The sequence below is a fragment of the Ranitomeya imitator genome, chromosome 5, assembly GCF_032444005.1.
Source record: "Ranitomeya imitator isolate aRanImi1 chromosome 5, aRanImi1.pri, whole genome shotgun sequence".
NCBI lineage: Eukaryota > Metazoa > Chordata > Amphibia > Anura > Dendrobatidae > Ranitomeya > Ranitomeya imitator.
In genome coordinates, this window is record NC_091286.1 from 499,450,382 (window position 1) to 499,474,334 (window position 23,953).

A 23,953-nucleotide genomic window follows, 5' to 3' on the forward strand; every position below is an offset into this window, starting at 1 on the left:
CTTTTTCTGCTGAACATGTAACCTCTGAATTTCAGTGAATATAGTAATCAAATAGCATCTAACTCTACATTACCATTAAGTTGTTTTTCCTAATTCTAATGTTTAGTAATAGTTATGTCATGAATACTGGAGACTTTTTGACAGTAGTTGAGAAATGTGGTACTTTTTGTTTTAATATGTTTATGGTTATTAGATGTATTTCTTGGCATCTGATTTCGTACTCTCTTTTAATCAATCCCTAATAAGTAGTGTTGAGCGATACCTTCCGATATCGGAAAGTATCGGTATCGGTTTGGATCGGCCGATATTCAAAAAATATCGGATATCGCCGATACCGATACCCGATCCCAATGCAAGTCAATGGGACCAAAATATCGGAATTAAAATAAACCCTTTCTTTCCTTGTAGGTTCATTCTACATGAAGGAAAACAACTAAGAATAATGTAGGATGTATGGGGGAGGTGGCGGAGACATTAAAGGCAATGAGGATTAGTCCAATCAAATAGAATAGCATGATTTTTTTTTTTTTTAAAGACGTTCGGATTGAAAAAGATATTGACTATGTAAATTTTTTTTTATTTTGTCAGATATTGATGTTTCACTATTCCACGACCTTCCCCTTCTTTTTTTTCCTTTTCCCACACTTTCATCTTCATCATCATCAGCATCTTTGACATCAACTTCTTCACCTTATTCATCTTCTTCTTCATCTTCTACCTATTTTTTTTTTTTTATTACATTCTTCATATTCATTTTCTTCAACTATTATTATTCTTCTTATTCTACATATTCTTTTTATTCCACTGTTATTATTCTTCCTATTCTACTTCTTCATCATATTCTCATTTGTGACAGGCATTCCCGTAGTTGTTATCTATAAAAGTTTGAAGATTACACCTTCCGTTCTGCCAGTCACAAAAGTTACATTTGTCCGCGTTCAGTTTGGCCTGCAGCATCAGGCTTTATCCAGGGGCACCACGAGGAGGAACGGACTCACCCCCATACACTGCTTAGTCTTCTTCTGCATATAATTTAGATAATATCTTTTGCTCTGATATTAAGTCTTATGCTTAATGTTCTTCTGCTCTTTGTTCTGCAGCCTCTTGTTCTTCTGCTTCTCGGTCTTCCATGTTGTCGTCTCCAGGGTCGTCGTCTCCAGTGTCGTCATCTCCGCCGTCGTCGTCTCCGCCGTCGTCGTCGTCGTCATCGGGGTGGTCTTCCGTGTCGTCGTCATCGTGGTGGTCTTCCGGGTCGTCGACGTTAGGGTCTTCAACTTGGAAATGTAGCAGAAGGTACAAGAAGGCTGAGAAAATGCCAAGAACCAGCTGATGGAACTGGAACTCGGATGGCTACCCGAAGGTTCAAGAGCCTATGGAACTACCGAGGACCAGCTGACGTTACTGGAACCCGGTTACTAAGCAGGAGGTACCCGTGCTAAAAAGCACTACCAAGGACCGCCTGACGTTGACGGAACTCGGATACCCAGAAGGAGGCACCTAAGCCAAAGGCTCTGCCCGGAACCAGCTGACGTTACTGGAACCAGGATGGGGAGCAGAAGGTACAAGAGCAAAAGACACTGCCGAGAACCAGCTGACGGTACTGGAACCCGGATGGGTAGCCGAAGGTCCAAGAGCCAATGGAACTACCGAGGACCAGCTGACGTTACTGGAACCCGGTTACTAAGCAGGAGGTACCCGTGCCTGAAAGCACTACCAAGGACCACCTGACGTTGGTGGAACTTGGATACCCAGAAGGAGGCACCTAAGCCAAAGGCTCTGCCCGGAACCAGCTGACGGTACTGGAACCAGGATGGGGAGCAGAAGGTACAAGAGCAAAAGACACTGCCGAGAACCAGCTGACGGTGCTGGAACCAGGTGGTGGACCCGAAGGCCCACAGGAGAGGAGAGAACAGCTAGGCCGCGAGGCAGCCGCAGTTACCGAACCCCAACAGTCCTACAGGGGGAGCTGGGCCTACTGGCACTACATAACCAGCCTTGACTACCAGTTCACGCACCCTGGAGTTGGCTAACTCGACCGCACCACGACGGGGCAAGCATAGGCGTCTCAGTGAAGTTGACACAACCCGGAAACAGCTGACGGTGCTGAAACCAGGCTTGGCACGAGGGAGTACCTGTGACAAGAACACTGCCGAGAACCAGCTGGCGGTGCTGGAACCCGGATGCGTTGCCCCAGTGTGCAAGAGCCAATGGCACGACCGAGGACCAGCTGACGGTGCTGGAACCCGGTTACTAAGCTGTAGGTGCCCGCGCTTAAAAGCACTACCAAGGACCGCCTGGCGTTGGCGGAACTCGGATACCCAGGAGGAGGCACCTAAGCCAAAGGCTCGGCCCGGAACCAGCTGACGGTGCTGGAACCAGGTGGTGGACCCGAAGGTCCACAGGAGAGGAGAGAACAGCTAGGCCGCGAGGCAGCCGCAGTTACCGAACCCCAACAGTCCTACAGGGGGAGCTGGGCCTACTGGCACTACAGAACCAGCCTTGACTACCAGTTCACGCAGCCCACATAGGAAGCTCCTAAACTGGAGGCACCCTGGAGTTGGCTAACCCGACCGCACCACGACGAGGCAAGCATAGGTGTCTCAGTGAGCTTGACACAACCCGGAAACAGCTGACGGTGCTGAAACCAGGCTTGGCACGAGGGAGTACCTGTGACAAAAACACTGCCGAGAACCAGCTGGCGGTGCTGGAACACGGATGCGTTGCCCCAGTGTGCAAGAGCCAATGGCACGACCGAGGACCAGCTGACGGTGCTGGAACCCGGTTACTAAGCTGTAGGTGCCCGCGCTTAAAAGCACTACCAAGGACCGCCTGGCGTTGGCGGAACTCGGATACCCAGGAGGAGGCACCTAAGCCAAAGGCTCGGCCCGGAACCAGCTGACGGTGCTGGAACCAGGTGGTGGACCCCAAGGCCCACAGGAGAGGAGAGAACAGCTAGGCCGCGAGGCAGCCGCAGTTACCGAACCCCAACAGTCCTACAGGGGGAGCTGGGCCTACTGGCACTACAGAACCAGCCTTGACTACCAGTTCACGCAGCCCACATAGGAAGCTCCTAAACTGGAGGCACCCTGGAGTTGGCTAACCCGACCGCACCACGACGAGGCAAGCATAGGCGTCTCAGTGAGCTTGACACAACCCGGAAACAGCTGACGGTGCTGAAACCAGGCTTGGCACGAGGGAGTACCTGTGACAAAAACACTGCCGAGAACCAGCTGGCGGTGCTGGAACCCGGATGCGTTGCCCCAGTGTGCAAGAGCCAATGGCACGACCGAGGACCAGCTGACGGTGCTGGAACCCGGTTACTAAGCTGTAGGTGCCCGCGCTTAAAAGCACTACCAAGGACCGCCTGGCGTTGGCGGAACTCGGATACCCAGGAGGAGGCACCTAAGCCAAAGGCTCGGCCCGGAACCAGCTGACGGTGCTGGAACCAGGTGGTGGACCCGAAGGTCCACAGGAGAGGAGAGAACAGCTAGGCCGCGAGGCAGCCGCAGTTACCGAACCCCAACAGTCCTACAGGGGGAGCTGGGCCTACTGGCACTACAGAACCAGCCTTGACTACCAGTTCACGCAGCCCACATAGGAAGCTCCTAAACTGGAGGCACCCTGGAGTTGGCTAACCCGACCGCACCACGACGAGGCAAGCATAGGTGTCTCAGTGAGCTTGACACAACCCGAAAACAGCTGACGGTGCTGAAACCAGGCTTGGCACGAGGGAGTACCTGTGACAAAAACACTGCCGAGAACCAGCTGGCGGTGCTGGAACCCGGATGCGTTGCCCCAGTGTGCAAGAGCCAATGGCACGACCGAGGACCAGCTGATGGTGCTGGAACCCGGTTACTAAGCTGTAGGTGCCCGCGCTTAAAAGCACTACCAAGGACCGCCTGGCGTTGGCGGAACTCGGATACCCAGGAGGAGGCACCTAAGCCAAAGGCTCGGCCCGGAACCAGCTGACGGTGCTGGAACCAGGTGGTGGACCCGAAGGTCCACAGGAGAGGAGAGAACAGCTAGGCCGCGAGGCAGCCGCAGTTACCGAACCCCAACAGTCCTACAGGGGGAGCTGGGCCTACTGGCACTACAGAACCAGCCTTGACTACCAGTTCACGCAGCCCACATAGGAAGCTCCTAAACTGGAGGCACCCTGGAGTTGGCTAACCCGACCGCACCACGACGAGGCAAGCATAGGTGTCTCAGTGAGCTTGACACAACCCGGAAACAGCTGACGGTGCTGAAACCAGGCTTGGCACGAGGGAGTACCTGTGACAAAAACACTGCCGAGAACCAGCTGGCGGTGCTGGAACACGGATGCGTTGCCCCAGTGTGCAAGAGCCAATGGCACGACCGAGGACCAGCTGACGGTGCTGGAACCCGGTTACTAAGCTGTAGGTGCCCGCGCTTAAAAGCACTACCAAGGACCGCCTGGCGTTGGCGGAACTCGGATACCCAGGAGGAGGCACCTAAGCCAAAGGCTCGGCCCGGAACCAGCTGACGGTGCTGGAACCAGGTGGTGGACCCCAAGGCCCACAGGAGAGGAGAGAACAGCTAGGCCGCGAGGCAGCCGCAGTTACCGAACCCCAACAGTCCTACAGGGGGAGCTGGGCCTACTGGCACTACAGAACCAGCCTTGACTACCAGTTCACGCAGCCCACATAGGAAGCTCCTAAACTGGAGGCACCCTGGAGTTGGCTAACCCGACCGCACCACGACGAGGCAAGCATAGGCGTCTCAGTGAGCTTGACACAACCCGGAAACAGCTGACGGTGCTGAAACCAGGCTTGGCACGAGGGAGTACCTGTGACAAAAACACTGCCGAGAACCAGCTGGCGGTGCTGGAACCCGGATGCGTTGCCCCAGTGTGCAAGAGCCAATGGCACGACCGAGGACCAGCTGACGGTGCTGGAACCCGGTTACTAAGCTGTAGGTGCCCGCGCTTAAAAGCACTACCAAGGACCGCCTGGCGTTGGCGGAACTCGGATACCCAGGAGGAGGCACCTAAGCCAAAGGCTCGGCCCGGAACCAGCTGACGGTGCTGGAACCAGGTGGTGGACCCGAAGGTCCACAGGAGAGGAGAGAACAGCTAGGCCGCGAGGCAGCCGCAGTTACCGAACCCCAACAGTCCTACAGGGGGAGCTGGGCCTACTGGCACTACAGAACCAGCCTTGACTACCAGTTCACGCAGCCCACATAGGAAGCTCCTAAACTGGAGGCACCCTGGAGTTGGCTAACCCGACCGCACCACGACGAGGCAAGCATAGGCGTCTCAGTGAGCTTGACACAACCCGGAAACAGCTGACGGTGCTGAAACCAGGCTTGGCACGAGGGAGTACCTGTGACAAAAACACTGCCGAGAACCAGCTGGCGGTGCTGGAGCACGGATGCGTTGCCCCAGTGTGCAAGAGCCAATGGCACGACCGAGGACCAGCTGACGGTGCTGGAACCCGGTTACTAAGCTGTAGGTGCCCGCGCTTAAAAGCACTACCAAGGACCGCCTGGCGTTGGCGGAACTCGGATACCCAGGAGGAGGCACCTAAGCCAAAGGCTCGGCCCGGAACCAGCTGACGGTGCTGGAACCAGGTGGTGGACCCGAAGGTCCACAGGAGAGGAGAGAACAGCTAGGCCGCGAGGCAGCCGCAGTTACCGAACCCCAACAGTCCTACAGGGGGAGCTGGGCCTACTGGCACTACAGAACCAGCCTTGACTACCAGTTCACGCAGCCCACATAGGAAGCTCCTAAACTGGAGGCACCCTGGAGTTGGCTAACCCGACCGCACCACGACGAGGCAAGCATAGGCGTCTCAGTGAGCTTGACACAACCCGGAAACAGCTGACGGTGCTGAAACCAGGCTTGGCACGAGGGAGTACCTGTGACAAAAACACTGCCGAGAACCAGCTGGCGGTGCTGGAACACGGATGCGTTGCCCCAGTGTGCAAGAGCCAATGGCACGACCGAGGACCAGCTGACGGTGCTGGAACCCGGTTACTAAGCTGTAGGTGCCCGCGCTTAAAAGCACTACCAAGGACCGCCTGGCGTTGGCGGAACTCGGATACCCAGGAGGAGGCACCTAAGCCAAAGGCTCGGCCCGGAACCAGCTGACGGTGCTGGAACCAGGTGGTGGACCCGAAGGTCCACAGGAGAGGAGAGAACAGCTAGGCCGCGAGGCAGCCGCAGTTACCGAACCCCAACAGTCCTACAGGGGGAGCTGGGCCTACTGGCACTACAGAACCAGCCTTGACTACCAGTTCACGCAGCCCACATAGGAAGCTCCTAAACTGGAGGCACCCTGGAGTTGGCTAACTCGACCGCACCACGACGGGGCAAGCATAGGCGTCTCAGTGAAGTTGACACAACCCGGAAACAGCTGACGGTGCTGAAACCAGGCTTGGCACGAGGGAGTACCTGTGACAAGAACACTGCCGAGAACCAGCTGGCGGTGCTGGAACCCAGATGCGTTGCCTTGCCTATTAAAGATTGTCTTCCTAGAGCCCCAACTAGCGGTGTTGGAGCAAAGGGTAAGCAGGGGGAGATGAGTGTAGGCCGAAGCCTGCACTGGAGGCAGCTTTGTGTCTGCGTTGCGTTTGCAGGACACTTTGCCGGCTACACACTGGGGGAACAGCTGGCGTTGCTGAACCCCACTAACACAATGGCGTGTGTTTTTCTCTGTGCAGCTAGCACTTGCGGGCAAAAACTAGCGATGTTAGAGCCCGTGTTGAAGCAGGAGGAGGAGGAGAGGAGCAGAGTGTAGGCCGAAGCTTAGTTGAACCAATTTCAAAGGAAACCTTTAACCCCCCCCCTCAGGTGTTACAAAGTACAAGAGACACACCTTGTGCAGTATTAATGCTGCACAAGTGAAAGGTTGCTCTATTAATTTGTCTACTTGCACACGCTGAATGAAAGACATACACAATTTACCCCATTCTACAGTCAAACTGTAGTGGATGCGTGACTTGGTTTTTTGATGAGACGCAGCACAGGTGTCCAAAATAACGCCTTGGTGCTTGGAGCAGCTTCCTGAGCGTTGTTATTTGCTGTACAGGAGTCTGCGCTCTTGTGTTATCCCTTGGCAATGCCCTGTTAGCGCTGCCCATCTTATGACATCATTTCATGTTGGCCGGTGCGGTTAACGATGGCCATAAATCCCAGACCCACAGTGTCTTTTCATAAAGCCACACTGCGGTGCTGGGATTCGTGGCCTTGAGCAGTAAATATTTTGGCCGCTCACACACGTCCTTACACCTGCTTCAGACTGGGCGGCCTCTGCTGATCCCTTCTCGCATGCCGCGGCCATGAGGCTGCACAGTCTGAAGAAGGCTGAAGGAGATGAGTTAAGACAGGCGAAGATATGCACTGCTCGTGCCCATCAATCACACCCTCGCAGTCAAAATAATTAAGACAACGAGGAGCATTTTATTCAGGCAGGGCGGACGAACAGGCGCAAGTAGCCAACCAATGATGTCAGAAGACGGGAAGCGCTACCAAGGGGGGTGCTGCGTATCATTAGAAAGGAAAGTCACACCTCAGGGACAGTGGAATGGTCTCAAAGAGACACATTTTGTACGTGTTGAGTTCCACGTGGGCAAGGAGAAAACATCAGCCACCTTGTACAAATGCAGCAGTACTGCTGTACAAGGTGGCTGTTATACATAGAAACACCTGGGGGTGGGGGCCAGGCTCCCTTCAATTTCAGTTCATGTGCCTGCGTGGCGTTTGCAGGTCACGTTGCAAGCTGCACAGCAGGGGAACAGCTGGCGGTGCTGAACCCCACTAACACATTGGCTGGTGTTTTTCTCTGTGCAGCTAGCATTTCCGGGCAAAAACTAGCGGTGTTTGAGCCCAGGGTCAGCAGGAGGAGGAGGAGAGGAGCAAAGTGTAGGCCGAAGCCTGCACTGGTGGCAGCTTTTGGTCGGTTGTGCCAGCGTGGCTTGTGCTGGACACGATGCCGGCTACACAGCGGGGGAACAGCTGGCGTTGCTGAACCCCACTAACACATTGGCTGGTGTTTTTCTCTGTGCAGCTAGCATTTCCGGGCAAAAACTAGCGTTGTTAGAGCCCAGGGTCAGCAGGAGGAGGAGAGGAGCAGAGTGTAGGCGGAAGCCTAGTTGAACCAATTTCAAAGGTTACCTTTAACCCCCCCTCAGGTGTTACAAAGAACAAGAGCCACTCCTTCTGCAGCATTAATGCTGCACAAGTTAAAGGTTGCTCTATTAATTTGTCTACTTGCACAAGCTGAATGCAACACGTAGACTATTTAGCCCATTATACTGTTTAACAGTTGTGGAGGCGTGACTTGTCTTTTTAAAGAAAAGCAGCACAGGTGTCGAAAACAACACCTTTTTGCATGGGCGCAGCTTCCTGAGCGTTGTTAGTTGCTGTACAGGAGTCTGCGCTCTTGTGATCCTTTGGCCATGCGCTGTGAGCGCTTCCTGTCTTATGACCTCATTTCATGTTGGCCGTTGCGGTTAGCGATGGACATGAATCCCAGACCCACAGTGTGTTTTTAAAAAATCACACTGCGGTGCTGGGATTCGTGCCCTGGTGCAGTAAATATGTTTGCCGCTCACACATGTCCTTACACCTGCTTCAGACTGGACGGCCTCATCTGATCCCTTATCGCCTGCCGCGGCCATGAGGACACCCAGTCTGAAGAAGGCGGAAGGAGATGAGTGAACACAGGCAAACATATGCACTGCACATGCCCATCAATCACACCCTCGCTGTCCAAAAAAATAAGACACCGAGGGGCGTTGTTTCGAGCAGGGGAGATGCACAGGCGCAGCCAGCTAACCAATGATGTCAAAAGACGGGCAGCGCTAACAAGGGTGGTGCTGCGTGTCATTACAAAGGAAAGTCACACCTCAGGGACATTGTAATGGTCTCTAATGAGAAACATTTTCTACGTGTTGAGTTCCACGTGGGCAAGGAGAAAAAGTCAGCCACCTTGTACAAATGCAGCAGTACTGCTGTACAAGGTGGCTGTTATACATAGAAACACCTGTGGGTGGGGGGCAGGCTCCCTTCAATTTCAGTTCATGTGCCTGCGTGGCGTTTGCAGGTCACGTTGCAAGCTACACAGCAGGGGAACAGCTGGCGGTGCTGAACCCCACTAACACATTGGCTGGTGTTTATCTCTGTGCAGCTAGCATGTCCGGGCAGAAACTGGCGTTGTTTGAGCCCAGGGTCAGCAGGAGGAGGAGAGGAGCAAAGTGTAGGCCGAAGCCTGCACTGGTGGCAGCTTTTGGTCAGTTGTGCCAGCGTGGCTTGTGCTGGACACGATGCCGACTACACAGCAGAGGAACAGCTGGCGGTGCTGAGCCCCACTAACACATTGGCTGGTGTTTTTCTCTGTGCAGCTAGCATGTCCGGGCAGAAACTGGCGTTGTTTGAGCCCAGGGTCAGCAGGAGGAGGAGAGGAGCAAAGTGTAGGCCGAAGCCTGCACTGGTGGCAGCTTTTGTTCTGTTGTGCCAGCGTGGCTTGTGCTGGACACGTTGCCGACTACACAGCAGGGGAACAGCTGGCGTTGCTGAACCCCACTAACACATTGGCTGGTGTTTTTCTCTGTGCAGCTAGCCGTTCCGGGCAAAAACTAGCGGTGTTTGAGCCCAGGGTCAGCAGGAGGAGTAGAGGAGCAGAGTGTAGGCCGAAGCCTAGTTGAACCAATTTCAAAGGTTACCTTTAACCCCCCCCCCCCCAGGTGTTGCAAGGTACAAGAGCCACACCTTGAACAGCATTAATGATGCACAAGTCAAAGGTTGCTCTATTTAATTTTGCTCCTTGCACACGCTGAATTAAACACGTACACTATTTAGCCCATTATACTGTCAAACAGTAGTGGAGGCGTGACTACTAGTCTTTTTAAGGAGACGCAGCACAGGTGTACAAATTTACACCTAGGTGCTGTGCGCAGATTCCTTACCGTTGTTATTTGCAGTACAGGAAACTGCGCTCTTGTGTTATCCCTTGGCAATACCCTGTTAGTGCAGGCCGTCTCATGACCTCATTTCATGTTGGCCGGTGCGGTTAACGATGGCCATAAATCCCAGACCCACAGTGGCTTTTCCTAAAGTCACACTGCGGTGCTGGGATTCGTGGCCTTGTGCAGTAAATATGTTCGCCGCTCACACATGTCCTTACACCTGCTTCAGACTGGGCGGCCTCAGCTGATCCCTTATCGCATGCCGCGGCCATGAGGCCGCACAGTCAGAAGAAGGCGGAAGGAGGGGAGTGAAAACAGGGGAACATATGCACTGCTCGTGCCCATCAATCACACCCTCGCAGTCAAAATATATGAGACAACGGGGGGCGTTGTGTCGGGCAGGGGGGACGCACAGGCACAGCCAGCCAACCAATGATGTCAGGAGACGGGCAGCGCTAACAATGGGGGTGCTGCGTGTCATTAAAAAGGAAAGTCACACCTCAGGGACATTGTAATGGTCTCTAATGAGAAACATTTTCTACGTGTTGAGTTCCACGTGGGCAAGGAGAAAAAGTCAGCCACCTTGTACAAATGCAGCAGTACTGCTGTACAAGGTGGCTGTTATACATAGAAACACCTGTGGGTGGGGGGCAGGCTCCCTTCAATTTCAGTTCATGTGCCTGCGTGGCGTTTGCAGGTCACGTTGCAAGCTACACAGCAGGGGAACAGCTGGCGGTGCTGAACCCCACTAACACATTGGCTGGTGTTTATCTCTGTGCAGCTAGCATGTCCGGGCAGAAACTGGCGTTGTTTGAGCCCAGGGTCAGCAGGAGGAGGAGAGGAGCAAAGTGTAGGCCGAAGCCTGCACTGGTGGCAGCTTTTGGTCAGTTGTGCCAGCGTGGCTTGTGCTGGACACGATGCCGACTACACAGCAGAGGAACAGCTGGCGGTGCTGAACCCCACTAACACATTGGCTGGTGTTTTTCTCTGTGCAGCTAGCATGTCCGGGCAGAAACTGGCGTTGTTTGAGCCCAGGGTCAGCAGGAGGAGGAGAGGAGCAAAGTGTAGGCCGAAGCCTGCACTGGTGGCAGCTTTTGTTCTGTTGTGCCAGCGTGGCTTGTGCTGGACACGTTGCCGACTACACAGCAGGGGAACAGCTGGCGTTGCTGAACCCCACTAACACATTGGCTGGTGTTTTTCTCTGTGCAGCTAGCCGTTCCGGGCAAAAACTAGCGGTGTTTGAGCCCAGGGTCAGCAGGAGGAGTAGAGGAGCAGAGTGTAGGCCGAAGCCTAGTTGAACCAATTTCAAAGGTTACCTTTAACCCCCCCCCCCTCAGGTGTTGCAAGGTACAAGAGCCACACCTTGAACAGCATTAATGATGCACAAGTCAAAGGTTGCTCTATTTAATTTTGCTCCTTGCACACGCTGAATTAAACACGTACACTATTTAGCCCATTATACTGTCAAACAGTAGTGGAGGCGTGACTACTAGTCTTTTTAAGGAGACGCAGCACAGGTGTACAAATTTACACCTAGGTGCTGTGCGCAGATTCCTTACCGTTGTTATTTGCAGTACAGGAAACTGCGCTCTTGTGTTATCCCTTGGCAATACCCTGTTAGTGCAGGCCGTCTCATGACCTCATTTCATGTTGGCCGGTGCGGTTAACGATGGCCATAAATCCCAGACCCACAGTGGCTTTTCCTAAAGTCACACTGCGGTGCTGGGATTCGTGGCCTTGTGCAGTAAATATGTTCGCCGCTCACACATGTCCTTACACCTGCTTCAGACTGGGCGGCCTCAGCTGATCCCTTATCGCATGCCGCGGCCATGAGGCCGCACAGTCAGAAGAAGGCGGAAGGAGGGGAGTGAAAACAGGGGAACATATGCACTGCTCGTGCCCATCAATCACACCCTCGCAGTCAAAATATATGAGACAACGGGGGGCGTTGTGTCGGGCAGGGGGGACGCACAGGCACAGCCAGCCAACCAATGATGTCAGGAGACGGGCAGCGCTAACAATGGGGGTGCTGCGTGTCATTAAAAAGGAAAGTCACACCTCAGGGACATTGTAATGGTCTGTAATGAGACACATTTTGTACGTGTTGAGTTCCACGTGGGCAAGGAGAAAAAGTCAGCCACCTTGTACAAATGCAGCAGTACTGCTGTACAAGGTGGCTGATATACATAGAAACACCTGTGGGTGGGGGGCAGGCTCCCTTCAATTTCAGTTCATGTGCCTGCGTGGCGTTTGCAGGTCACGTTGCAAGCTACACAGCAGGGGAACAGCTGGCGTTGCTGAACCCCACTGACACATTGACTGGTGTTTTTCTCTGTGCAGATTGCATGTCCGGGCAAAAACTAGCGGTGTTAGAGCCCAGGGTCAGCAGGAGGAGGAGGAGAGGAGCAAAGTGTAGGCCGAAGCGTGCACTGGTGGCAGCTTTTGGTCGGTTGTGCCAGCGTGGCTTGTGCTGGACACGATGCCGGCTACACAGCGGGGGAACAGCAGGCGGTGCTGAACCCCACTAACACATTGGCTGGTGTTTTTCTCTGTGCAGCTAGCATGTCCGGGCAGAAACTGGCGTTGTTTGAGCCCAGGGTCAGCAGGAGGAGGAGAGGAGCAAAGTGTAGGCCGAAGCCTGCACTGGTGGCAGCTTTTGTTCTGTTGTGCCAGCGTGGCTTGTGCTGGACACGTTGCCGACTACACAGCAGGGGAACAGCTGGCGGTGCTGAACCCCACTAACACATTGGCTGGTGTTTTTCTCTGTGCAGCTAGCATTTCCGGGCAAAAACTAGCGGTGTTTGAGCCCAGGGTCAGCAGGAGGAGTAGAGGAGCAGAGTGTAGGCCGAAGCCTAGTTGAACCAATTTCAAAGGTTACCTTTAACCCCCCCCTCAGGTGTTGCAAGGTACAAGAGCCACACCTTGTGCAGCATTAATGCTGCACAAGTAAAAGGTTGCTCTATTTGTTTTGCTCCTTGCACACGCTGACTAAAACACGTACACTATTTAGCCCATTATACTGTGAAACAGTTGTGGAGGCGTGACTTGTCTTTTTAACGAGACGCAGCACAGGTGTCAAAATTTGCACCTAGGTACTGGGCGCAGATTCCTGAGCGTTGTTATTTGCTGTACAGGAGTCTGCGCTATTGTGATCCCTTGGCCATGCGCTGTGAGCGCTTCCTGTCTTCTGACCTCATTTCATGTCGGCCGTTGCGGTTAGCGATGGACATGAATCCCAGACCCACAGTGTGTTTTCAAAAAATCACACTGCGTGGCTGGGATTCGTGGCCTTGTGCAGTAAATAGGTTTGCCGCTTACACATGTCCTTACACCTGCTCCAGACTGGGCGGCCTCAGCTGATCCCTTATCGCCTACCACGGCCAGGAGGCCGCACAGTCTGAAGAAGGCGGAAGGAGATGAGTTAAGACAGGCGAACATATGCACTGCTCGTGCCCATAAACCACACCCTCGCTGACAAAATAAATATGACAACGAGGGGCGTTGTTTCTAGCAGGGCGGATGCACAGGCGCAGCCAGCTAACCATGATGACAAAAGACGGGAAACGCTACCAAGGGGGGTGCTGCGTATCATTACAAAGGAAAGTCACACCTCAGGGACAGTGGAATGGTCTCAATGAGACACATTTTGTACGTGTTGAGTTCCACGTGGGCAAGGAGAAAAAGTCAGCCACCTTGTACAAATGCAGCAGTACTGCTGTACTAGGTGGCTGTTATACATAGAAACACCTGGGGGGGTGGGGCCAGGTTCCCTTTTAATTTCAGTTCCTGTGCCTGCATGGCGTTTGCAGGTCACGTTGCCGGCTACACAGCAGGGGAACAGCTGGCGTTGCTGAACCCCACTAACACATTGGCTGGTGTTTTTCTCTGTGCAGCTAGCACTTCCGGGCAAAAACTAGCGGTGTTTGAGCCCAGGTTCAGCAGGAGGAGGAGAGGAGCAGAGTGTAGGCCGAAGCCTGCACTGGTGGCAGCTTTTGTTCTGTTGTGCCAGCGTGGCTTGTGCTGGACACGTTGCCGACTACACAGCAGGGGAACAGCTGGCGGTGCTGAACCCCACTGACACATCACCTAGTGTTTTTTTCTGTGTAGACAACACTTCCAGGTGGCAACTGACAGTGTTGAAACCCAGGGAATCAAAGAGGAGCAGAGTGTAGGCCGAAGCCTGCAGTGGAGCAAGTTGAAAGGGAACCTTTAACCCCCCCCCCCAGGCATTTGTTGCTGAAAGAGCCATCTTGTACAGCAGTAATACTGCACATGGAAAATGGTGGCTCCGAAAATTATGCTCCTTGCAAACGCTGAAGTACACACTCATATAATGTGTCCCCTCACACCGTCAAACCATCCCGGAAGTGGGACTTTCCTTTGTAATGTGACACAGCACAGCCGTCATTCCAACCCCCTTGGTGCCGGGCACCACCTCCTCAACGTTGTTTGGTTCTGTCACGGAGCCCGCACTGTAATGTTATCCCTTGGCCATGCACAGTTAGCGGTGCCCGTCTTCTGACATCATGTAGGTGTCAGGCTGGCAGTGCCTGTGCGTCCAAGCTGCCCGAGATCCAACCTTGCAGTGTCATCTAATGTAGTCCCACTGCGGGCCAGGGATCCATGGGCATGCGCAGTGCATATCATCGCCTCTCACTCACCTCCTTCCTGCTTCTTCAGACTGTGCGGCGTCACGGCCGTGGCATGCTATTAGGGATCAGCTGACGCCGCCTAGTCTGAAGAAGCGTGAAGAAGGGGAGTGAGAGGCTAGTATATGCACTGCGCATGGCCATGGATACCAGGCCCACTGTGGGATCACATTAGACGACACTGCGAGGTGTGATTTCGGGCAGCGTGGACGCACAGGCGCAGCCAGGACGACAACAAATGATGTCAGAGGACGGGCAGCGCAAACTGTGCATGGCCAAGGGATAACATAACAGCGCAGGGTCCATGACGGAATCAAACAACGCTAAGGAGGCAGCGCACGGTGCCAAGGGGGTAGCAATGACGGCTGTGCTGCGTCACATTACAAAGGAAAGTCCCACCTCCGGGACGGTTGGACGGTGTGAGGGGACACATTACATGAGTGTGTAGTTCAGCGTTTGCAAGGAGCATAATTTCAAGAGCGACCTTTCCCTTGTGCAGTATTAGTGCTGCACATGGTGGCTCTTTCAGTAACAAACGCCTAGGGGGGGGGGGGGGACAGGTCCCCTTACATTTTAGTTGTGCCAGCGTGGCGGTCGCATGACACGTTGCCGGATACACAGCTGGGGATCAGCTGACGTTACTGAACCCCAATAACAGAGGAGCGACTGTTGACTGTGCACACAGCACTTCCAGGCACCAACTGGCGGTGTTAGAGCCCAGGGACAGCAGGAGGAGCAGATTGGAGGTATTGCCGCACACACAGCTGGGGATCAGCTGACGTTACTGAACCCCAATAACAGAGGAGCGACTGTTGACTGTGCACACAGCACTTCCAGGCACCAACTGGCGGTGTTAGAGCCCAGGGACAGCAGGAGGAGCAGATTGGAGGTATTGCCGCACACACAGCTGGGGATCAGCTGACGTTACTGAACCCCAATAACAGAGGAGCGACTGTTGACTGTGCACACAGCACTTCCAGGCACCAACTGGCGGTGTTAGAGCCCAGGGACAGCAGGAGGAGCAGAGGAACAGAGTGTAGGCCGAAGCCTGATTGGAGCAAGTTGAAAGGAAACCTTTAACCCCCCCCCCCAAGACGTTTGTAGCTGAAAGAGCCATGTTGTGCAGCACTAAGGATGCAAAAGGAAAAGGTTGCTCTTTTAATTATGCTCCTTGCAAACACCGAAGTAAACACTAAAAATGTGTCCCTTTATACCGTTAAACCGTTCCGGAGGTGCGAATTTCCTTCGTAATGGGACACAGCACAGCTGTCATTCCTATCCCCTTGATGCCGTGCGCTGCCTCCTCAGCGTTGTTTTAAGCTGCCATGGAGCCTGCGCTGTTCTGTTAGCCCTTGGCCATGCCCAATTAGCGCTGCCTGTCTTCTGACATAATTTGGTGTCAGGCTGTCAGTGCCTGTGCGTCCACGCTGCTCCAGATCCCACCTCGCAGTCTCATCTAACGTAATCCCACTGCGGGCCTTGGAACCATGGGCATGCACAGTGCATAACCTCGACTCTCACTCCCCTCCTTCCCTCTTCTTCAGACTGTGCGGTGTCACGGCCGTGGCATGCTAGGGATCAGCTGACGGCGCACAGTCTAAAGAAGGCGGAGGGAAATGAGCGAGAGCCCGAGGGGAAGATATGCACTGCGCATGCCCATGGATCCCAGGCCCGCAGTGTGACTCAATCAGAAGACACTGCGAGGCGGGATCTCGGGCACCGCGGCCGCACAGGCGCAGCCAGCCTGACACCAAATTATGTCAGAAGACAGGCAGCGCAAATAGGGCATGCCCAAGGGATAACAGAACAGCGCAGGCTCCGTGACAGCTTAAAACAACGCTGAGGAGGCAGCGCATGGCACCAAGGGGGTAGGAATGACGGCTGTGCTGCGTCACATTACGAAGGAAAGTCCCAGCTCCGGGACGGTATAACGGTATCAGTGAACACATTTTATAAGTGTTAAGTTCTGCGTGTGCAAAGAGCTAAAAAAAAAGAGCTACCTTTTCCTTGTGCAGCATTACTGCTGCACAAGATGGCTCTTTCAGTAACAAACGACGGGGGGGGGGGGGGGACAGGTTCCCTTACATTTAGGTTGTTGTGCCAGCGTGGCGGTCGCAGGACACATTGCCGGCTACACAGCTGGGGATCAGCTGACGTTACTGAAACCCAATAACACTGGGTCGTATGTTTTTACTGTGCAGCCTGCACTTCTGAGCCGCAACTGGCGGTGTTGGAGCCCAGGAATAGCAGTTCAGGTGGTAGAAAGATGAACACAGCAGGAGACCTGGATGACACCCAATTACTTAATCAGGCAGAGGAGTGGCAAATTCCTGCGAGATCCAGGCCTGGTTCATTTTCAGGAAAGTAAGCCGGTCAACGTTATCGGAGGATAGTCGCATGCGACGGTCTGTTAGTACACCACCTGCGGCACTAAAGACACGTTCCGATAAGACACTAGCCGCAGGGCAAGCCAGCACCTCCAATGCATACTGGCTTAGCTCTGGCCATGTATCCAGCTTAGAGACCCAAAACTTGAACGGGGAAGAGCCGTCTGGGAGTACAGTAAGAGGGCAAGCCATGTAGTCTGTCACCATCTGACGGAACCGTTGCCTCCTGCTGACTGGAGCCGCCGGTGATGGTGTAGACATTTGGGGCGGGCACACAAAAGTGTGCCAGAGTTGTGCCATACTGGGCTTGCCTTGGGCAGAGGCACTGCTTCTGCTCCCTCTTTGGGCAGAGCCTCCCCCACTGCCTCGACGCACTGAGCTGCTTTGTAAAGCACTAGCAGCACTCCTCTCAGTTGGACAGGAGAAGATGATGGAATTCACCAGTGTGTCGTGGTACTCCCGCAATTTACGCTCCCGGGTCAACGCAGGGATGAGGTTTTGGACGTTGTCCCGGTAGCGAGGATCGAGGAGGGTGAACACCCAATAATCAGGCATGTTGAGAATGTGGTCGATGCGGCGGTCGTTTCTCAGGCACTGCAGCATGAAATCCACCATGTGCTGCAGAGTGCCAACCGGCCCAGAAACGCTGTCCCCTGCTTGAGACATGATCTCTGCCCGCTCGTCATCACCCCACCCTCGCTGTACACACTGACCACTGGACAATTGTGTCGCTCCCTCCTCTGGACGGAGCTCTTCCTCCTCCATTGACTCCTCCTCATCCTCCTCACAAATTGGCCCCTGCGTACCCCTTTGTGAGGAACCACGTGGCGCTGACTCTCCAGAAGCTGATGGAAAAGGTGACTCCTCATCCTCCACCTCTTCCACCACATCATCCCTTAACCCTTGCAAAGTTTGCTGAAGCAGGCAGATAAGGGGGACAGTCATGCTGACTAGTGCATCATCTGCACTTGCCATCCGCGTGGAATAATCAAAAGGACGCAAAACCTGGCAGACGTCCTTCATAGTGGCCCACTCTGTGGTTGTGAAGTCTGATCGGCGCTGACTGCGACTTCTTTGCGCCTGATGCAGCTGGTACTCCATAACTGCTTGCTGCTGCTCACACAACCGCTCCAACATATGTAACGTGGAATTCCACCGGGTAGGTAGGTCACATATGATGCGGTGTTCCGGAAGGCGGAATCGGCGCTGCAGAGCAGCAATGCGGGATCTGGCCAAGCTGGAACGCCGCAAGTGAGCACACTCTAGGCGGACCTTGTGCAACAGGGCATCAAGATCCGGATAGTCCCTCAGAAAACTCTGCACAACCAAATTGAGCACATGTGCCAGACATGGGATGTGAGTGAGGTTGCCAAGGGCCAAAGCTGCCACCAGATTTCGGCCATTGTCACACACTACCATGCCTGGCTGGAGATTCGCTGGCAGTAACCACACATCGCTCTCCTGCTTTATGGCATTCCAGAGCTCCTGCGCTGTGTGGCTTCGATGCCCCAATGAAACTAGTTTCAAGACGGCCTGCTGACGTTTGGCCACGGCTGTGCTCATGTCGGTCATAGGTAAACGTTCACGGGTCCATGTGGGGGTGGACTGTGACGGATCCTGCAGAGAGGAATCAGAGGAACTGGTGTAAGAGGAGGAGTCGATGCGTACAGACTGGATTCCTGCAATCCTTGGAGTGGGCAGGACACGTCCTGCGCCACTCGCACGATCTGTACCTGGCTCAACAACATTAACCCAATGGGCAGTGAGGGAAACATATCGCCCCTGTCCATGCTGACTGGTCCACGCATCGGTGGTGAGGTGGACCTTGCTACTGACGGCGTTCAGTAGCGCATGTTTTATGTTTGCCTCAACATGCCTGTGCAGGGCAGGGACAGCCTGCCTGCTGAAGTAAAAGCGGCTGGGCACCTTGTACTGTGGGACTGCCAATGCCATCAAGTCACGGAAGCTGTCAGTCTCCACCAGCCTGAACGAGAGCATTTCCAGGGACAACAGTTTGGCAATGCCTGCATTCAGAGCCTGTGCTCGGGGGTGGTTGGCCGAGAATGCCCGCCTTTTCTCCCATGCCTGTACTACCGATGGCTGTAGAGTAGACTGGGAGTGTGAGGATGACTGGGAAGGTGGTGCTGTGGGTGGAATTACACAAGGTCTCTGGGAGGAAGCCAAACCAGCTGTGCGTGAGCTGGAGGAAGAGGCAACACGAGCTGAAGAGGTGGTAGCTGCCGCTGTTGGTTGGCCTACATCTTCAGTGTGTTTCTGTAACTCCACCGCGTGCCTGGTCCGCACATGTTTCCACATATTTGTGGTATTGAGGTTGCTGACATTTTTCCCTCTTTTTACTTTATGATGACACAGCTTGCATTTGACAAAACAAATGTCATCTGCAACTGTGTCAAAAAAGGACCAGGCACTGCAAGTCTTGGGAGCGCCCTTTTTGGCTTTGGAAAGAGACAGGCTCCTAACGGGTGCCAAAGTGGAGGCTACAGGCTCCGCAGTCTTCCCCCTCCCTCTCCCTCTTTGGCCCGTAAGAGGAAGCTCTTCCTCTGAGCTGCTCCCACCACCTTCCTGTTCCTCACGCCACGATGGGTCAAGGACCTCATCATCTCCACTACCCTCTGCCACCAACTGCTCCTCCTGGGTAGTCTCAGCAGCACAGTACGCACGAGAAAGCGGCACCTGAGTTTCATCATCAGATGCGTACTGCGCTGTGGTCACCGGAGGCACTGGCCCACCTGCCTCTTCAGAGTCAGAGAGAAAAAGGTGTTGGGCATCACTGCACACTGCCTCTTCTTCCATTTCTCCAATGCTGCTTGGCTGGCCCCCTGTTTCCAAGCCAAGAGATTCAGAGAACAGAAGTAGAGACGGCTCCTGTCCTGGGCTCTCTGACTGCCTGGCCAATTTGGCAGGTGGTGAAGAGACAGATGGCTGCTCTCCAGTGCTCTGTGCCTGAGAGGATGTGGCACTAACTGAAGTCGATGCCGAGGCGTTAGCTGCCATCCACCCGACAACGGCTTCAATTTGGTCTTCACGCAGCAGCGGTGCACGGCGCTCTCCGACAAAGCTGCGCATGAAGGACTGTTCCCTGCTGAAACTGAGTGACGACGAGTCACTGGCGCCCGCAGCAGGCACAGAATCACCACGTCCTCTCCCTGCTCCTCTCCCTGCTCCGCGCCCACGCCCACGTGCCTTACTCCCTGCCCTCTTCATCTTGGTTGACAGATAAAGATAAGCAGAAAAGTACTAAGGCCTTAGTGTGCTTATTCCTGTAATGCTCCTCCTAACAGGTGTAAGAAACACTAATGTTGTAAATTGTGGACTAAACTTTATTATTTTTCAAATGTGGCCTACACAAGTGTAAGTTGTGTTTGGTGAACTTAACCTTTTTTTTGGTGCAGATCGGGCTACAGAGCTAGTTTAAATCACACGGAGACCGTGCAGACAGCCGTAAACGGCGCTGCAAGGCCAAAAAACCCTCCTCTAGGTTATCCTATATAGTGTTTTTCCACTATTTAGCTGGATACGAGTGGAAAGACACTAATAGGAATTTTTTTTTTCAAATTTTAAACAGGCTGCACTATTTGAAAAAAAGGAAAATTTTTCTCAAGGTATGAGCCAGTAACGAACCCTGAGCTGAATCCAACCGGCTATGGCTGCACACAGACTACAGGGCGAGCTGGGCTCACACGGAGACCGTGCAGACAGCCGTAAACGGCGCTGCAAGGCCAAAAAACCCTCCTCTAGGTTATCCTATATAGTGTTTTTCCACTATTTAGCTGGATACGAGTGGAAAGACACTAATAGGAATTTTTTTTTTCAAATTTTAAACAGGCTGCACTATTTGAAAAAAAGGAAAATTTTTCTCAAGGTATGAGCCAGTAACGAACCCTGAGCTGAATCCAACCGGCTATGGCTGCACACAGACTACAGGGCGAGCTGGGCTCACACGGAGACCGTGCAGACAGCCGTAAACGGCGCTGCAAGGCCAAAAAACCCTCCTCTAGGTTATCCTATATAGTGTTTTTCCACTATTTAGCTGGATACGAGTGGAAAGACACTAATAGGAATTTTTTTTTTCAAATTTTAAACAGGCTGCACTATTTGAAAAAAAGGAAAATTTTTCTCAAGGTATGAGCCAGTAACGAACCCTGAGCTGAATCCAACCGGCTATGGCTGCACACAGACTACAGGGCGAGCTGGGCTCACACGGAGACCGTGCAGACAGCCGTAAACGGCGCTGCAAGGCCAAAAAACCCTCCTCTAGGTTATCCTATATAGTGTTTTTCCACTATTTAGCTGGATACGAGTGGAAAGACACTAATAGGAATTTTTTTTTTCAAATTTTAAACAGGCTGCACTATTTGAAAAAAAGGAAAATTTTTCTCAAGGTATGAGCCAGTAACGAACCCTGAGCTGAATCCAACCGGCTATGGCTGCACACAGACTACAGGGCGAGCTGGGCTCACACGGAGACCGTGCAGACAGCCGTAAACGGCGCTGCAAGGCCAAAAAACCCTCCTCTAGGTTATCCTATATAGTGTTTTTCCACTATTTAGCTGGATACGAGTGGAAAGACACTAATAGGAATTTTTGTTTTCAAATTTTAAACAGGCTGCACTATTTGAAAAAAAGGAAAATTTTTCTCAAGGTATGAGCCAGTAACGAACCCTGAGCTGAATCCAACCGGCTATGGCTGCACACAGACTACAGGGCGAGCTGGGCTCACACGGAGACCGTGCAGACAGCCGTAAACGGCGCTGCAAGGCCCAAAAACCCCCCTCTAGGTTATCCTATGTAGTGTTTTTCCACAATAGAGCTGGAGACTGGTGGAAAAACACTAATAGGAAATTTGAGAAAAAATGTGCAGCAGGCTGCACTAAGAGCAAAAAAGAACAACTGTGTGAGGCAGTGTGAACCCCCCCTGAGCTGAATACAACCGGGTATATGGCTGCACACAGACTACAGAGTGAGCTGCACACACACACACACACACACAGAGACCTTGCAGAACGCTGTTAAAACAGCGCTGCAAGGCAAGAGCAAGGTGAACAGTGAAGAACACACAGCGTTTTGCTAAATTAGCCTTTGGAAAGGAAAATAAAGCAATTAGCTAGCTCAACTGGCCCTCAGTTAGAACACAGCGTCCTGTCCCTAACTGAAATCACAGCAGAGTGAGCGCAAAATGGCGGCAGCGCTTTTTTATAGTGCAGAGTGACATCATTTCAGCAGCCAATCCAAGCCTTGCCAGTACTTACATGCCCACCATGCTAAACAGGATGTGCCCACACTTTCATTCATTCCTCATTGGCTGCTGCGTTCAATTTGAATTCTGGGAACTTCCGATTCCGGTATCCGATACGCGGGAAGTATCGGAATTCAGTATCGGAATTCCGATACCGCAAATATCGGCCGATACCCGATACTTGCGGTATCGGAATGCTCAACACTACTAATAAGGTAACTGATTATTTTTAGAGTTCTGAAATTGAGATAATTAGATATTATAGGTGGCTTTATAACCTGTGCCTGTCAGGTGCACTGCATTTGAACTCAGGAGTGTCAGAGGTGCACCTGACAGAGGGTTAAGTGAAATGTTTCTTGCTTGAGTTACTGCTCTAACTTTAATATTGTGCATGTTTTTTCTCCTAGATACATTTAAAAGCTGTGTAGCAAAGTTGTTCTTCAGCTGTCCAATGAAGGCTCATTACTGTCTGTACAATAAATCCAGTTTTATACTCATCAGCAGACATCCACAGATATGGATCCATTTTATGTTTCTCTTTCAACAGGTGCGTGCAGATTACAATTGTAAGTATAATGAAGCAATTAGCTTTTCATTTGCTGCAATGCATTAGAGTACCTTGTACATCTGTAACTGCAGCTTGTACATCTATGACATCTTACCTGCTTTTTTTGTAAAGGTGTCACCTTTGATAACTTAAAAGTGGATATATCCAGAGACCAAAGTCCAGCCTCAGGTTGTATTTTTACCTACCATCGGAGCTCCCACATGCCAGAGTCACAAGCTGCATGACATCCTTTACAGTCCACCTGTACGCTAATTATATACACAGAAGCCGCAGCAAATCCACAAAAGACCATTTTTTGAAGGGGAAGCTGTCATCAGAAAATATTGAATTATTTAAATAAGGTCTTGTATTACATGTATATTTTCCCTGTTCTTTCAGGAAGAGTTTTCAGCAAAGCCCAATATTAGCAAAGGCAAGATTACAATGACCAATCACAACTGGTGATGTCACACATGACCCTGCTCCACCTTTGATCATAATGATCTCAGCATAGGTCTAATAAACACTTCAATACAAAAGTTTAGATCCAACTGTTATGGAAATATGGTTTGGATAAATCTATCCCTGTGTGTGCTGCGGCCGTTCCCAATAAGACTGAGTATTTTGAGCGCTCAAGAATGAGACTGCATAACATTGTAACAATAACATTCCATCAATACTGCATGATTTATGGTAAATACATAGTTTTATAATTACATATAGAAAGGAGTGGTTAGGGTGGTTACTTAATTACCATATTGTCTAGCTCCTCTGTTATTGGTTATCTAAATATATATGAAATATTGTGATTAATGCACACATGGGTGCTGATTAAGCAACTAAAATGTAGCTCTCTGCATCTAGGACAAAGTTGAGACATCTCATCAGCATTAATAAATCTGGAGTTGTTCTGCTTTTGCCTGGAAAACCCCATACTGTCAGTCTGGCTTATATCAGTTTATGTCACCCATTTTAAGCCATTGAATATATTGTATATATTAGCTGTGAGTATATATGAGTATACATGCAAGTGATCTATATGATATATATATATATATTTCTATCACAAGCTCCCCCTTAGATATCACTTGCCCTAATCCTAGCCTCCTGTCCCAAAGCGCTGCAACTCTGTTGTGCTGCCGGTGAACTAACGCAAGCCTAGCACCTACGCCCCACTCCATACAGA

At 52.2% G+C, this 23,953-nt stretch overlaps 1 protein-coding gene across 1 annotated transcript in view; it reads left to right on the forward strand.

Moving 5' to 3' along the window:
• VEPH1 (ventricular zone expressed PH domain containing 1) overlaps window positions 1–23,953 on the forward strand; it is an 881,348-nt gene that overhangs the window by 530,512 nt on the left and 326,883 nt on the right. Inside the window, exon 9 of the mRNA XM_069726749.1 lies at window positions 22,628–22,767. Coding sequence (XP_069582850.1) covers window positions 22,628–22,767 — 140 coding nt within the window. The remainder of the gene's footprint in view (window positions 1–22,627; window positions 22,768–23,953) is intronic.